This window comes from Haliotis rufescens, unplaced genomic scaffold (genome assembly GCF_023055435.1).
Source record: "Haliotis rufescens isolate VD_foot unplaced genomic scaffold, xgHalRufe1.0.p SCAF_6, whole genome shotgun sequence".
NCBI classification, from domain to species: Eukaryota; Metazoa; Mollusca; class Gastropoda; order Lepetellida; family Haliotidae; genus Haliotis; species Haliotis rufescens.
Window position 1 is genome coordinate 33,932,522 of NW_025964334.1, and position 15,939 is coordinate 33,948,460.

General features: G+C 45.2%; 1 protein-coding gene across 2 annotated transcripts in view; it reads right to left on the reverse strand.

The window, feature by feature from the left end:
* The window catches only part of LOC124116033 (TBC1 domain family member 9-like), a 57,509-nt gene that overhangs the window by 15,678 nt on the left and 25,892 nt on the right, over positions 1 to 15,939 (reverse strand). The window contains exons 12-21 of one of the 2 annotated variants that reach the window (XM_046477243.2): positions 15,683 to 15,815; positions 14,475 to 14,594; positions 13,625 to 13,713; positions 12,777 to 12,826; positions 10,260 to 10,389; positions 9,150 to 9,258; positions 8,138 to 8,232; positions 6,905 to 6,999; positions 5,214 to 5,360; positions 4,709 to 4,820 (exon numbers count right to left, since the gene is read on the reverse strand). In XM_046477243.2, coding sequence (XP_046333199.2) covers positions 4,709 to 4,820; positions 5,214 to 5,360; positions 6,905 to 6,999; positions 8,138 to 8,232; positions 9,150 to 9,258; positions 10,260 to 10,389; positions 12,777 to 12,826; positions 13,625 to 13,713; positions 14,475 to 14,594; positions 15,683 to 15,815 — 1,080 coding nt within the window. Of the gene's footprint in view, positions 1 to 4,708; positions 4,821 to 5,213; positions 5,361 to 6,904; positions 7,000 to 8,137; positions 8,233 to 9,149; positions 9,259 to 10,259; positions 10,390 to 12,776; positions 12,827 to 13,624; positions 13,714 to 14,474; positions 14,595 to 15,670; positions 15,816 to 15,939 lie in introns of both variants that reach the window. The other variant, XM_046477242.2, reaches the window with a different exon arrangement.

The window sequence follows — 15,939 nt, forward strand, 5'->3', positions numbered from 1 at the left end:
CTGCGAACAGAGATATTCGAGTGTAGGGCAAATGTTGCCGCTAGCGCCCTGATCTCGTGCGGGTTTGACCCCGCTACCGGTAACCCCCGAGACCGGTATGCCAGATTGATGACAGAACGAAGCCACAACGCAATCTAGTTGCGAGTTATGTCAACCGTGCGATTAGGGTTACACGATATGAACAGACGGTCACGCCCTTGTCTACGTTCATTCGAAGCCTTAAGATAATACTTAAGGGCCCTAACCGGACACAGCGCTCTGTCCTCAGTATCAGCAGGATGTAAGATTTCTTTGAGTGATCTTACAGTGAAACCTCTCTCCGTTTGCCCGACTCTCTGATTCTTGGCGACGAAGCCCATGAGCAGGCCCAGGCGGACCGCTCCTTCGTCACCCCTATCGAATCGTACCTTGGCGACATCGAGTGCATGAATTTCGGATACACGTGCCGCCGTGGCAAAGGAGAGGAGAAATGCTGTTTTCCAAGTCACATGCCGGAACGAAGCACTGTGCAAGGGTTCATACGGAGCTTCCGTAAGTGATTGCAACACTAGGGAAAGATCCCAGGCCGGTGCCCGAAGGCGGCCCTTCTTAAGATCGTGCTGTTTGAAACCCTTGATAATACCCCGTATCACCGGCTCTTTGGAGAGACTGGTACCCATAGCAACGTCCCGTACCGTAGCAACGGACGAGACATAGTTGGCAATGGAACCCCCGGAGAGTTTCCGGGTCTCTCGCAAGTGAGACATGAAACGAGCAATATCCTGCACAGATACCTTATCTGGCGAATGAATGTGATGTTTACAACACCACTTCGTGAAAATAACCCAACGTGCATTATACACCTTCTGGGTAGAATCACGATGCATACTAACGTATGCCCGAGACGCCCGGCGAGAAAAACCTTTACTCCTCAGACGCTCGGTGACAACATCCACGCGTGCAGATTGAACTGCCCTGCGTTTGGATGAAGCTGACGGGTGTGAGGGTGGATCAAGAGATCCGGTCTCACAGGCAGTGGGAGTGGCGACTGCGTGACCTGGGTCAGCAAGTCGGGGTACCACGATCTGTTCGGCCACATGGGCGCGATCAGTAACATTCGACAGCGAACTCCTCGGAGCCGGCTTAGAATGTGTGGTATCAACGCTGTCGGCGGGTAAGCATAAGCGATCAAGCCCGTCCAGTCTAACGCGAGAGCATCGTGATCGATGGCCCTCGGGTCCGGGACTGGTGATACAAACAACGGGAGTTGATTGTTGAACCGCGTTGCGAACAGGTCGACCATCGGACGACCCAAACGTTCGCACAGCCACTGAAACACTACTGGGTTCAGCATCCACTCTGTGGGGCTCGGATCCTGAGGCCTCGATAGAGCATCGGCCAGTACGTTCCCACACCTGGGATGTGACGGGCGCGTATCTGGCACGGGACACTGTCCACCAGAGCGTAAAACTCGAACGTGAGATCGAGTAGCGAGTGACTGTGGGTTCCCCCCAGTTTGTTCACATAGGACACTACCGTCGTGTTGTCGGTCGCCAGCATGAGCCGGGCGTCGACGAGACGATGCTTCCAGTGATTGACTGCGTTGATCACTGCCTTGAACTCGAGACAAGTGATGTGAAGACCTAGTTCGTCTACGCACCACAGCCCCGAGCTCACCTCCCCCTTTAGATGGGCGCCCCAGCCCACTAGGGAGGCGTCTGTATACAGGGTCAACGTGGCCCGGTAGGGCCGCATAAAGACTCCTGATAAGACAATGTAAGGGACCGTCCACCACTCCAGATGCGGTCGGAGCCGATCTGGGAGGGCGACGGTCGCACTGTTCACCTCCGTTGCTAACAACTGGATTAAAAACCGTTGCAGCGGGCGGAGTTGGAGACGACCCCGTGCGGTGCAGTCCTGGGCTGATACAAGTAGCCCTAACAGCTGTGACCAAAAGTGAACAGTCTGTTGCACCGCTAAGACTTTGGCAATCATCGCCTGAATTTTGTGCCACCGGTCTGGGGGGACAAAGAGACGATGGGACACCGTGTTGAACCGACCTCCGATGAACAGCAAGTTCTGAGAAGGGGTTAACTCGCTCTTGGTGAGATTGATAATCCACCCAAATTGCTCCAAGAGCCGACGTGCGAAATCGAGATGGCGTGACAGGGTGTCCGTCATTCGATTTGCTACTAGCGAGTCGTCCAGGTACGCGAAGTACCGGACACCCCTCCTGTGGAGGAACCCCACTATGGGGGTGGTTAACCGGGTGAACAGCCAGGGAGCGGACGTGTGAATCATTCTGAGTTCGGCACTGTCCTACTTGGGAACGAGAAATATCCTGGAGTAAAACCCCGGTGTTATTTCTGGTAGAGCTAACTCCCGTACTGCCCCTTCTCCACCAACCTGCCGATGGCATCGGCGAGGATGGGAAGATCGGTTTCCGAATCGAAACCTGCCAACGGGGCAACGGTGAGCGGCGGATTCGCTTTGAGATCAAGCCGATAGCCGTACCGAATCGTGTTGACCACCCACGGGTCGTCGAACACTTGTTCCCAATTCTCCCAGTAAGTCTGGAGTCTGGCTCCCACTGGGGAAGGAGAGGGGGCCCTGACAGGTTGCGGCAGGCGCAACTGTCCAGGGCCAAGTGACTCGGGTTCGCCTAAGGGCCAACCGAAGTTGGCGCTGTCGGCATACGAACCCCTCCAATGAGAGTCACCTGGAGGGGCCCTTGCCGTCCGTCGACGACTTGGGCTTCCCCAGTTCCCCGTCTTCCCGCGAAAGGGCAGCTGATTGCCCATACCGGAGCCCTCAGGGCGGGGCTACTTCCCAGAGGAAGAAGAACCCGACCCCTTAGACCTACATGCCGCAGCAGCCTGGGGCGCGCTCCGGTTAGGAGCAGCACCCAGGCGCCTATGCAGGGACCCAACAAGAGCAAGTGTGTGCCGAGAGTCCTCGGCAACGTACTCCAGGGAAGCATTTAAACTGAGCAGGCAATTGTAAATGCGCTGGTCACGGTCCGTGGGAGAACCTACGACCAGACGGGCCGCTGCAGCCAAGTAAGTGTCTCCGTGAGACATGGAGTGCCGAGCGAGGGCGTCCAGCTGGTGCAAGGTAGCTTGCGTTACCGTAGCAGCCGGTGGGGCACGGACACCCAACCGCTCAACATTGGCCTCCGCGGTAGGACCAGCCTCGGGAAAGGCAAGGTCATGTACCGGGAATAAACCCTTTCTCCACGACGTCGGAGGCAACGGGAGACCCCGACCGGAGGCCGCCGCGAAGTCGTTCTCCAAGGAAGGCTTGAAACCGCGCAGCCGTGTCGGAAGACTCATCGTATACCTCGGAGGAACCCACAGTCGTGGATTCCCCGCGGTACCGGCCGGGGCATGTCCTCAAAGAGGTCATAAACCATGGCCACGCGGTCCTAAACCGATAGCGGGAGCAACGGTTCGGGGGAAGGACCGGTGACCACGGGAGCCGCCGCCGTACCGGTGGACCCCGCGTCCGACCCCGCGGCCACCGAAGTGGCCGGGGACGGAACAGCCAGCGGCCTATCCTGAGATAAGGCCGCCAGCTTGGAGTCCACAAGTTATGCAAGTAATGCAGCGACGGAATCCCCGGACAGCACACAGGCCGCCAAGAGATCCGCCGCTTTACCGGTGGACCCCGCGGCCACCGAAGAGGCCGGGGACGGAACAGCCAGCGGCCTATCTTGCGATAAGGCCGCCAGCTTGGAGTCCACAAGTTTCGACAACAATGCGGCGACGGCATCCCCAGACAGCCCGAGGGCCGCAAGGGGATCCGCCGCAGCCGAGGAGGTGGTACCCGCACGGGGACCCCGACCGGACGAACCGGCCACCACAGGGGTGGAGACGGACTGTACGTACAGCCGGTACCGCTCAAACTCCGCAGGCCCCAGACCTTCGCACAGGATGCACCGGGTGTCCCCGCAAGGAACCCTGCACCGCGGGCAACGATCGTGGGGATCCCGGGACGACAAAAACTTTCTGCACACCCCACAACTCCGAGGAGCAGGGGTAGAGGGGGTGGATACTGGGGACATATCCATGTCAGACATTGATTGTTTGCTATAAACAAAGAACAAAACATGGTTACAACGCACCCACCACAATGATTCACAAACGAACATTTTCACAAGAAAATAAACGAGCAATGTGAACATATAACATACACATATAACTTTTATTAAAGAAATAAGTTATGTTAACCCCCAAAACATACAAGAACAGGGGAAACGTAAAACACAACGTGCATACGCGAACCCCGCAAGTATATAGAAAAAAGGGCGGGAAAAATTTTCCGTTTGGCGGGAAAATTATAACCAAACGTAGCTACCGCAACGACCCATAAAAGCACAGTTTATTAGAGAATAAACTATAATAAATATCACCAAATCTTCAAGGAACGCTTCAGCAGGAGAAAACACGTCTTGCTAAGCAGACGAAGGAGACAAGAGTGAAGGGTGTCACATGGCAGCTAGGTGGCTACGCACGTGCTGCATGAGGTAATTGAGATCTCTGTGGTAGATTTCGCTATAGCAGCAGTTGTGGGAGACAACAGCCTCGGTATAACAGTGGTAACGTATTACTTAATGTAATTATCATTTACATCAATCCCAAATTTGAAGCAAACACATACCATTATGATAGGCCAAAAGGATATGTATTTTTTATTACTTAGTTGGCCATTATGGTCACCAGTAGCTGACCTGAGGAAAATGGTGAGGAACCAGGACAGGGAGATCATCGACAGCAGCCCCAGGGTGTCCAGCTTCTGGTACAGACTCGGGATGTAGTCCCGGATCAGCTCCTCGAACACCCCTGAAACAGACTCAGAATATAGTCCTGGATCAGCTCCTCGAACACCCCTGAAACAGACTCAGAATCTAGTCCTGGATCAGCTCCTCGAACACCCCTGAAACAGACTCAGAATATAGTCCCGGATCACCTTCTCGAACACCCCTGAAACAGACTCAGAATATAGTCACGGATCACCTTCTCGAACACCCCTGAAACAGACTCAGAATATAGTCACGGATCACCTTCTCGAACACCCCTGAAACAGACTCAGAATATAGTCACGGATCACCTTCTCGAACACCCCTGAAGCAGTCAACACAACATTCCCATCTCCACAAACCCTAAGTCATATCTGCAAGTCTGCAATTGAGTACTACAAGAGATGAGTGTGTTTCTGGCCATTACTAGTAGTACCTTGATCAATGAGCGCCCCGACCACCTTAGTGTTGTAGTAGTCTGGAAGAAGTCTCTCACAGATGGCCGTCAGCAGCCAGAACGCCTCCTCCTCACTTGTGTACAGCAGCAGCACGCTGGTCACGATGTTCATAGCTTGACAGTAACCTGAAACACACCTTCATGCTATAGATCACCCATATTTAAACTATATTACGCCAGCTTGTAATTATTCGGTCCAATCTAATTAAAACCACATCTTATAGTTCTCGCTACCGCTAAACAAAGATCTGAGGACATCCAATCACGTCAGAACGACCTTTCATCCAACCAATCAGAGCGTTGCTTACTAGATCGGGAAAGTGACCGTCGGAATGTGTTTTCTAATGATGCTAATGGTTAAAACGGGGTATTTCGAATGACATTTCCATGCTGTACGACAGATTCCATAAAAATTATTATCTATGTCTCATTAGGATAGGAAGTACTGCCATACAATCTCAGCTATCCAATAAACATTTAAGAAATTTTCTTTTGTTAAGTTTTTAAATTTTGAGTCCATATTTTTAAAGCATAGTCTGGAATGGAAGTCACCATTTTGAAACTAGTGCTGTGAAGCTCGAGAAAACTGCTTTCTGAATGACAAATGCCAACTTCTTGTAAGTCATTTTATCATGTTTATTGCTCAGTCAAAGTTCGCAAAAGGTCGCTCTGACGTGATCTGTAATGTCCTCAGATCTTTGTTTAGCGGTAGCAAAAAGTGAGATCTGTTTTAAATGAGATTGTTATTGGGTCTGGGACAGACAACCCAGTGGTTGATATTCTGAGCATCTTGCCATCATCCAAGCCTGACCCCCAGATCCAATCTAATCACATCTCATGACAAGAGTGAGTGAGTGAGTATGGTTTTACGCCGCTTTTAGCAATATTCCAGCAATATCACGGCGGGGGACACCAGAAATGGGCTTCACACATTGTACCCATGTCGGGAATCGAACCCGGGTCTTCGGCGTTCTCATGACAAGAAATAGAGTGCTAGATTCTAACCCAGGTCCCTCAGTGAAGCAGAAACAAAGGTGTGCAGAAATATTGTTTGAAGGGGCATAATCCCAAGTCACTCAATCACTCACTGTTCTGTCGTGTTTGTATCTCATATGTGATAGTTTCCAGTGTCTGAAATACTTTTTACTCCCCACAAGCTAGGCAGGCTGATTACTCATAATGTAACTGGATCATCTTGAAAGTTACAGGCTCGCATTTCTCAAAACTTACATATGTTTGACTGTTACATCATAAATCATGAATATATAGCCTAAACCAGGGGCCGAGCAATAACATGCTTCAAAACTAAAAATACTGTACAGTGACTTCCGTATTGCCATTTTGTCAGAGGGACGTCATTGGTTGTAACCTCTACTATGATTGGTCCGCTTCCCCAGATGAACCAATCAGACACACTTTAAAGTTCATAAACACAGAAACTGATAACCATGCAATGTTAACATGGAATGAAATTATATAGAAATTTGCAGAAAATATAGTAAATCTGCACTGACTGTGAAAATATATACAATAATATGGGCTGGCATTTTCAGGTAGGTGGGAACAAATATCCCGTATCCAACAGATTTGTTACCAGCCACAGGATAGCAGGCAGGCAACTATTTCAGACACTGCTGGTTTCTGATGAGGCTCGAAGAGTACAGTCTCACCTATGTTGGGGTTCCTCCAGGCGTAGGACGTCAGCACCCTCCGCAGCGCCCCGATGCCCAGGTCAGTCTGGAAGGCTGGGTGTTCCGGCAATGATCTGGGCAACAAAACATCAGGGTGATGTACAGACAATGAAGCAAAGCTCAGGTCAGGCAGTCCCAGCAAGTTGGATGAATGTAATTCAAGTTTACAATGTCCATCAATTATTGGTAAATCTATATTATTCAAAGACAATGTCTTTGTTCCACACATGGCACTGACCAGTGTCTAGACCTGATCATGGATACCTGACCATGGAGCATAGTCTCCCTTTCAGATTATGTATATTCACACAGAATCCCTTTCTACATCAATCTAAAAACAAATCTGATATTATACTTGGATATATGATAGCTCTCTGCAGGAATATCTGAAACCAATCCATAGGAGGTTGCTAATCAACCAATCATCATCAAGACTTCTGAGAAGCAAATGTGATTTTTGTAGCTTAAAAACAAACGGACAGTTCTGAATGGAAATAAAAAAGGTTGGATAATGATATTGCTGCAAATTTTTTATACACCCTGTCACTTCCTGAGTGCCATGTCATCTACACTCAAAACGGACCACCATAGAAGAAATATTTCTGTGTGGGCATTCTTTCGTTAAAATTAAAATATCCCAACTGAGATGGAGTGAAATCAGTTTAGAAAGCTGACATCTGATTGTCTCAAAAACCATGCATCCTTCCTTCAGATTGTCAGACAAAGTTCACAGTTGGTTTTGAGAGCCACGGCCTCTGAACGCAAAAGACTTTACAAGAGGAAATGTTTGTGTTCTCTGTGGGTTTTCTTTTGTTAAATATCAACATTTGCAAATCAAAGTGACACAACGTTGAAGCCGAATCGTTTTTGAAACATCCACACATCCTTAATGTAGGCTGGGCAGTGAAAGTACGTTCAGAGTTCACCCGAAAAGTCCTCCCATGCAGAGGTCAAACCTGACACAGAGAAGTATCGTGTCCCGAGTCAAACATCATATTTATTTGAGATTGTGTCTGCATGTCAGTGTTTTGTCTGCATCTGCCTTTTTATATAAATTATCTACATTTTCATGCTTAACAAGACTTTGAGTTGACAAGATTTCACAGTATTATGCGATTGCAGGTCCTTCGTTTTTATTCAAAACTCTCAGCTAGTGCCTAGATTTGGACAGTGTTTGGTTTGTACATGGGAACAATCTGTGGAGAACTGTACCTGTGTAAGTCTCTTTCAATCTCCTCAGTGGCAATGGTGGACTTCCCTTTACTTTGGTTCACAATATTTGCATAGTAGCCGGGGTTCGTGTTCATCTTAAATACAAAAACATTTCTCTATCACTGACTGGTATCACATCAGAAATTGTGAAATGAAACATTTGATTTTGATTTGATTTTTTTTTAACAGTGCACTCAGCAATATTCCAGCTATATGACGGCGGTCTGTAAATAATTGAGTCTGGACCAGACAATACGGTGATTGATATCATGAGCAAAGATCCACGCAATTGATATACGATGACATGCTAAAGGGATGACATGATCCCTTTAGTTGCCTCTTATGACAAGCATAGTCACCGGTTATGGCAAGCATGGGTTGCTGAAGGCCTATTCTTCCCCGGATCTTCACGGGTCGAGAAATGAAACATTTGGCATGGCAACAATACAACCGTTTCAAAACATGTTGCATTGGATAGATATGGATGACATCATAGCATTCTAGCATGACTTTGTGCAGGTATCACAACTGTATATATTTACAATGTCAATAAACCTTATGGGTTTTTTTCAGATTTGTGAGTGTCACTGTTTTTTCAATGCACAGACATTATTCAATAAAATCTGCAAAAATATAACGATTATCTCCCAAACATGTGCACAGATTTGAATCTACTAGAGGTGATATGGAGTTTAATGTTTAAGATTATCGCACTAATAGAGCGCTGGGCATGCCCTTGTGTGTGGCTGCATGTACAAGTTCACACTAATGCCACTTTTAGAGTGATAGGCCACTGAGATACCATGCTGCAATGGATAGCCTACTCCGACACAGTGTACTGACTCCGAGCCAAACAGTCCTTGTTTTATCCCCCTTAAAGCCGAGCGCAAGGCAGAGTAACAACAAGTAGTATCTTTTAACATATTTTGGTGGGATGCAGCTGGGGATCGAACGACCAGCCTTCCTCTCTCAGGGCAGACTCTCTATCCGCTACACAAGGTGGCTGTCTCACCTCATTCAGGGCACCAGAAAAGATCATCCACGTCTCCCCCCGGTACTTGTCAGGGATGCCCTTCAGGATGAGCTCCAGGGTGCGATGGGTGCGGTACGAACACATGCCCCTGGGGTAGGGAATAACAGACAGAATCAAACATGTGTTTGTTTGTTTGTTGTTTGATGCTGCACTCAGCAATATTCCAACTTCATGACGGCGGTCTGTAAATAATCAAGTCTGGACCAGACAATCCAGTGCTTGACATCATGAGCATCGATCCATGCAATTGGAATATGATGACATGCATCAACCAAGTCAGCGAGCCTAACAACCTGATCCTATTAGTCGCCTCTTACAACAAGCAGTGACTGACTTTTATAGTGACTGACATCATGAGCATCGATCCATGCAATTGGGATACGATGACATGCATCAACCAAGTCAGCAAGCCTGACCACCTGATCCAATTAGTCACCTCTTACGACAAGCATAGTCGCCTTTTATGGCAACCGTGGGTTGCTGAAGACCTACCTATTCTACCCCGCATCTTCATGGGTAACATGTGTTTGTGATGCACCCAGGAAGTATATGATTGGGCACAATAGTTGTGAATCATAACCTGGGGAATGCCATCATAAGATCCTGGCAAAGATAAGGGATGCAACTCTGCACAATAAATTGCAGTACCTTAGACAACAGGACCACTCATTCTCATCATCAATATGTCACAGGTTTGGCATACACGATGTTCCTCCATCTAACATGAGAGCAGTGTACATGTTATTTCCTTCTTGACTATTATAAGTATCCTTGGAGATTGCATCCAATGACAACTGGTCATCCATAACACAACCAAAATGCATGACAGCTCATATTTGTGAGTGAATAATCTCCAAGAGAAATACTTTAGCAGAATCGTGCAATGATATTGTGCGAATCCAGAGATCTTGTGACCTAGATTTATCTCTGGTCATAAATCAATTTGAAAATAAGGGTCTTATGGCAGTCTTAGTACTACAACTATCTAAAATCTACTTGAAGCAGAGTAAAATAGCATTCTGGCATACGGTCCACATTGACCTTGACCTTGACCTTGACCTTAACCTTGACATTGACGTCTCAACCCACCTGCCATATTCAGAGAAGTATACGTCCCACAAGTGTTGTTTGACGGTTTCTCTGGAAGACAGCTCATCCGAGTCGCGGCGGCAGAACAGACTGATGAGGGCCGGCTGAAACTGTTCCTCATCAGGCTCCTCTGGAACAGGTATTTAGACACACATTACAGACCAAGGACACATGGTCAAACAGCAGCGATGCAAACCACAACCTATTAGGAATATCTGGAATAACTGCCTAAATTGGTAATTTTATAAAAAATAATTAGTGATCATTCAGAGCTCCAGATAAGCTATGATTCATGAAAAATAGGGGGCACGGGTGGCCCCACGTCTAGGGCGCCACAATTCGCTGTGCAGAGTTGCGTCCCTTGGGCACGCCAGAAACCTATGATTGTGGGTTCGAAACCCGGTTCACCCCGATTATGCTTCTAGGTTTGTCAGCACCTTACCCGTGCTCGTGGATTTCACCGAAGTGGTAAACGTCTGAGACCTGCATCACTTCAGGCTTTCCTCCCACATTAAGCTGACACGCCGTGATATAATTGGAATACTGTTAAAAGCGGCATTAAACCCAACTCACTCACTCACTCATGAAAAATAAGCATGAATATACTGCAATATGCAGACAAATCAAATCATGACGTATCAAATATGCACCAAAAGCCATAAAATCTAATATATTACAACAGTTAGATAAACCGATTGTGTAAGAGCCAAAAGCAAAATTCAATTCAATCAAAATCAAACAGATGGGTAAAATACTCAATAGCTTATCTAGAACTCTGATCTTTATTAGCTGAATTAACTGTATGGTTTGGATGAAAATAAATAATCTTTTGCACATCATTTTGTCATCTTAACTCAAACAAGTGGATATGTGACAAAGAAGTTGTAAGTTAATAATCAATCAAAATTACTGGCAATGTTGCTGTTTTAGTCTGGAAAATTTATTCATTAATATATTTCCCTTAATCGTATTGATGGGAACAGGTTGAAAATATTGTACTCATAATCATAATGATTGTTATCTCTGAAATAGCATTGTCATTGCTCTGAATTTGTTCAAATAGCTGAGACAATCTCATAAGAATCTGATCCGATTTTGTGTGAAGATCTGAAAACCCCTCCATTGGAGTCTCATCTTGGACTGGGACGAGTCCAAATTTACTACCCAAGTACCCGACCCCCTGTTACCCGACCCAACCGGGGTACCTGCTGTAGGTTCTTAAGAGATGGGTACAAAATGTCTGATAGCGAATAGTTTGACCGTAGCCCTGGAAAAACGATTTAGATGTACACATATGAATTAAAATATCTGGTCATGCATGAACTAGAGTTGACAGAAGTTTTATCTTTATTGAAAAATTTAAAAGTCATAAGTAATGTGTGCTTAGTCAGAAAGAAATGTGAACATTAGTGACTTGTAGTGTAACCATCGAGTTCTAGATCATTTTTGTTATTAAACAATATATCACGTGTCTAACCATGGGTCTGGGTAGTCCTGTCTGTACCCGGGTCCTACTCAGGACCCACTCGACCCGCGTAGCCAAGTTATCCGTCCCAGCCCTAGTTGAACGCTGGTGATCGCTGGGCAAACTTTTCCCATACAATCATATGAAGGATGTGAGTGGGGCTTCTTGAGCCCCAAATCAGATATCAGATTTCAAAAACGGTTTGGCTTTAATTTTATGCCACCTTGATTAACTTTAGAGGTCATGGCTCTCAAAAACAAAAGGTTTCATTAAATATCTACTTCAAAATAATATATGGACAATAATATGGTCGGGGGTCAGATCTTTACACAGATGGTCATAGTGTCGGACATGAATTTAATGAGATTGCAACAACACTTCTTATAGACATTACAGTGTCAGAACCGTCACCTGTACTATCAGGAATCTGATGATAACAACATTTAGTTGATCTTTTCTTTTGGTCATCCATACTTCAAAGGTTTGAATACACTATGGATGAGTGTATACAAGCTTGTGAAGGGGCACGGGTGGCCCAGTTGTCTAAGGCTGTGCAGAGTTGCATCACTTGGGAAACCTATGATTGTGGGTTCGTATCCCGGTTCACCCCGATGATGTTTCTAGGTTTGTCAGCACGGTGCACCATACCCATGCTCGTGGGTTTCAAGGAGTGTTAAACGTCTGAGACCTGCATCACTTCGGGCCTTCCTCCCACATTAAACTGACACGTCGTGATATAACTGGAATACTGTTAAAAGCGACGTAAAACCCAAATCACTCCCTCACTACAAGCTTGTGAAGCATGGAAGAGAGGTTTATGATCACAGGACCAGTAATTTGATAAATGTGGAATTACAGTAAACTACGTTTATAACGAACATGCTTATAACGAACTAACGGATAAAACGAACTGTTTTTTTTTAGTCTCGTCCATTTGCTGTATATATGCTGTGCATATGTGCATAACGAACTTCAGTAATAACGAACTAAAATAAGTGGTCCCTTTCAGTTTGTTATAACTGTAGTTTACTGTAAATCAAATGTCTTCTTACCACTGATGCTTCCTTTCCCCTCAGACGATGTGCTGACAGTCCTCCTCTTGCTGTCAAACAGAGGGCCACACAATCAGATGGGGTGAGTGAGTGACTGGACACTAAGTGTTAGGTGCATTTCAAAAGTTTGATGTCGACAAAAAATATTTAAAGTTTTTACCATAATGTATCATATATGACTGTAGATGAGCCAGATTTTGGACCAGACAAATGACTCCATAGTAAGTACACTTTCACCTAACTATTTTTTTGTCAGTTAAAAACAAGATCCCAACATCGTATCGCTGCAGGTGAACACATAAGCGATGACAAACTATCAATGAAAATGTGAAATTTGCGATTAAACATCACTAGACATAGCGATTTATCATTTCAATTGTATTTCTTGTTATGCTAGGCATTGTTTTATACACAGGGTTTACTGTGTGTATTTTCTCATAAACAAAGTCGGAAATAGCAATCAGCTGTACACATGTTTTCTCCCAATCTACTGGTGATTATGTTAAAACATACCCAATGATATAACGGATAAGAATTTTGTTGCAATGATCAGAAATAACAGTGTCTGAAACTATTATTTTACCAGGCACAATATGTTCTAAATTTTGTGCAAGGGATAGGGTTTCCCTCACAACTATAGATATGTTGGCAGTGAAGAGGACGTCTGTTGAAAATTTATAAAAGTTTATAGTGTGGTTCTCAGCATAAACAGGAATTTATGGCACCGATGTAATAGAGGTGAGGTATTTGCAAGAATTATATATATTAAAAATAATAATAACCATAGCCAGGGTAAGGCAGTAGCACTTTGGTATATTGTCGGATACATTTTACATTTTCAGCCATACCTTCTGTTAATTGACTGCTTTGAGAGGAAGTCGGATATCTTCTCCAGGATGAAGTTTCTGTCATCAAACTGTGCAAACGTGAAATTGAGCTGAAAGAAGAGGTAACAACATTTTCAAGTTTTCATTAATCTCACAATCATCATACCGGGGACAACTTTTAACCTTGAGACATCACAAAAGTGGTTGAGCATGGTGAGTGAATGTAGTTTTACGCAATTGTCAGAAACATTTGATCAGTATCATCAGGATATAACACAATCAACATCATCAGGGTATAACACAATCAACATCATCAGGGTATAACACAATCAACATCATCAGGGTATAACACAATCAACATCATCAGGATACAACACAATCAACATCATCAGGGTATAACACAATCAACATCATCAGGGTATAACACAATCAACATCATCAGGATACAACACAATCAACATCATCAGGGTATAACACAATCAACATCATCAGGATATAACACAATCAACATCATCAGGGTATAACACAGTCAACATCATCAGGGTATAACACAATCAACATCATCAAGATATAACACAATCAATGTTTCCCATTGTGTTCACCCAATCCTCATTATAGCCTGTTTTGCCACAAACAGTATGAAATAACCTCAGCCTCTTTTGTTTGTTAAAACTTAACTCAGCAATTTTCCAGCTACATGGCGATCTGAGATTAGAACTCATGATCTTATGATCCTAGCACACCCAAGGGATGTAACCCTGCACAGCAAATTTGCAGCATCTTAGACAACTGGGCCACAGGTGCCCCTTGATTCTGCCTCAGAATTCCCCCAGAGGGGCAGTACAGGATATCCTTTCCCACGCCTACTCACCTTGCCTTTCGTCGTTATATGCAGTGCTTTCTGTATCAGGTTCCCCGACACGGAGTTATCTACCTTCTCCACCACCAGGATGTCACGGAGAGGGATTATGACAGTCACAAGGTCGCGTACCTGAAAGGTGTGTCTATGTGTCAGAACAAGGAACAAGCAACACCACAACACTCTCATGTAATAACAAATGCAAGGAGACAACTCAACAAATTTGTGGCTACTGCTTGTACTGGTCCAGACTAATGCAGACTAACAAGACTAATGCCAGATTCATAGAGCTAGCCCACTGAGATACCATGACGCAGTTAACATGAAAACCCTAATCAGACACAGTATGCTGACTTAAAGCCGACAAGTCCCTTAAAGGCCAAACACCAGGCAAGGTAACAACAAGTACCATCTTTCTACGTTTTCTGGTATGTCGCGACCGTGGATCGAACTCCTGACCTTCATTATATGGGCTGACGCTCTATCCACTAGACCATGGCGGCAGTCACATATATAGAGTTTGTTCAAAGTGTCAGTACGTCAGACTAACTATTGTTTTCAAGGATGATGAAGGAAGAGAGGAGCTGCACCAACACCTGCATCAACAAAGTTCAGATTTGTCATGCACTTCCATCACACATAACTGGCCATCAGTTGTCAGCTTAAGACTCATCCATTTAAAACATTAAACCATTTTTCATAAATGTGCCCAATTTGAAAGCCATTCCCGAATGGAAAATGACACACTCGAGTTTAAAGCATTTCCACATGTGAAACAACTTGAAAAATAAGAACACAGGGAGGTAGATTGCAATTTCTTTTTTCTGTTTGCTTAAAACCACAATTTTTAGAGGAAACGTAAATAAGGCCACATTTGATTTACTCTTTTAAACTTAGTAGTCAAAATACAGGCAGGTGGAATTTTACATCCTACATCTTTTTTTTAGGCATAACTTATGACAGATGTGAATCACATGGCAGTGACAGATGGGATCACACATAGTGATTTGGGGACAAAATCGTATGGCAAATGGGAGAGAAGATCTAATGTTTTATTTATCATGGTATCAGAAATAAATATTTTTACTCATGTAGTTACAAAAAATACAGTTTAGATCAATGAGATTCATTATTTTTGTGACATAATGGGTTTTGAAGAAAAGCATAGGCGAAGCACCAAAGCCAAGGGAGGTAACTGGGCAACTTACTGGGATACCAACCCGACTAGCAAAACACAGGTAGTTGTTGCTGAGGTACACCCGGCCCCACACATGCTGCTTGTTGTAAGGCGTCCACAGCGTACACTCCTCGTCCCCATCCAACTTCTCCCCGTCGGGCAGCCGGAACGCTTGTCTGAAACCAGCATCAGCTTATGCAATAACTGTTTTGTCTCTTTTTAGTTTAACACTGCAGTCGGCAATATTTCAGCTTTATGATGGTGGCCTGTATGTAATCCAAAATGAACCAGACAATCCAG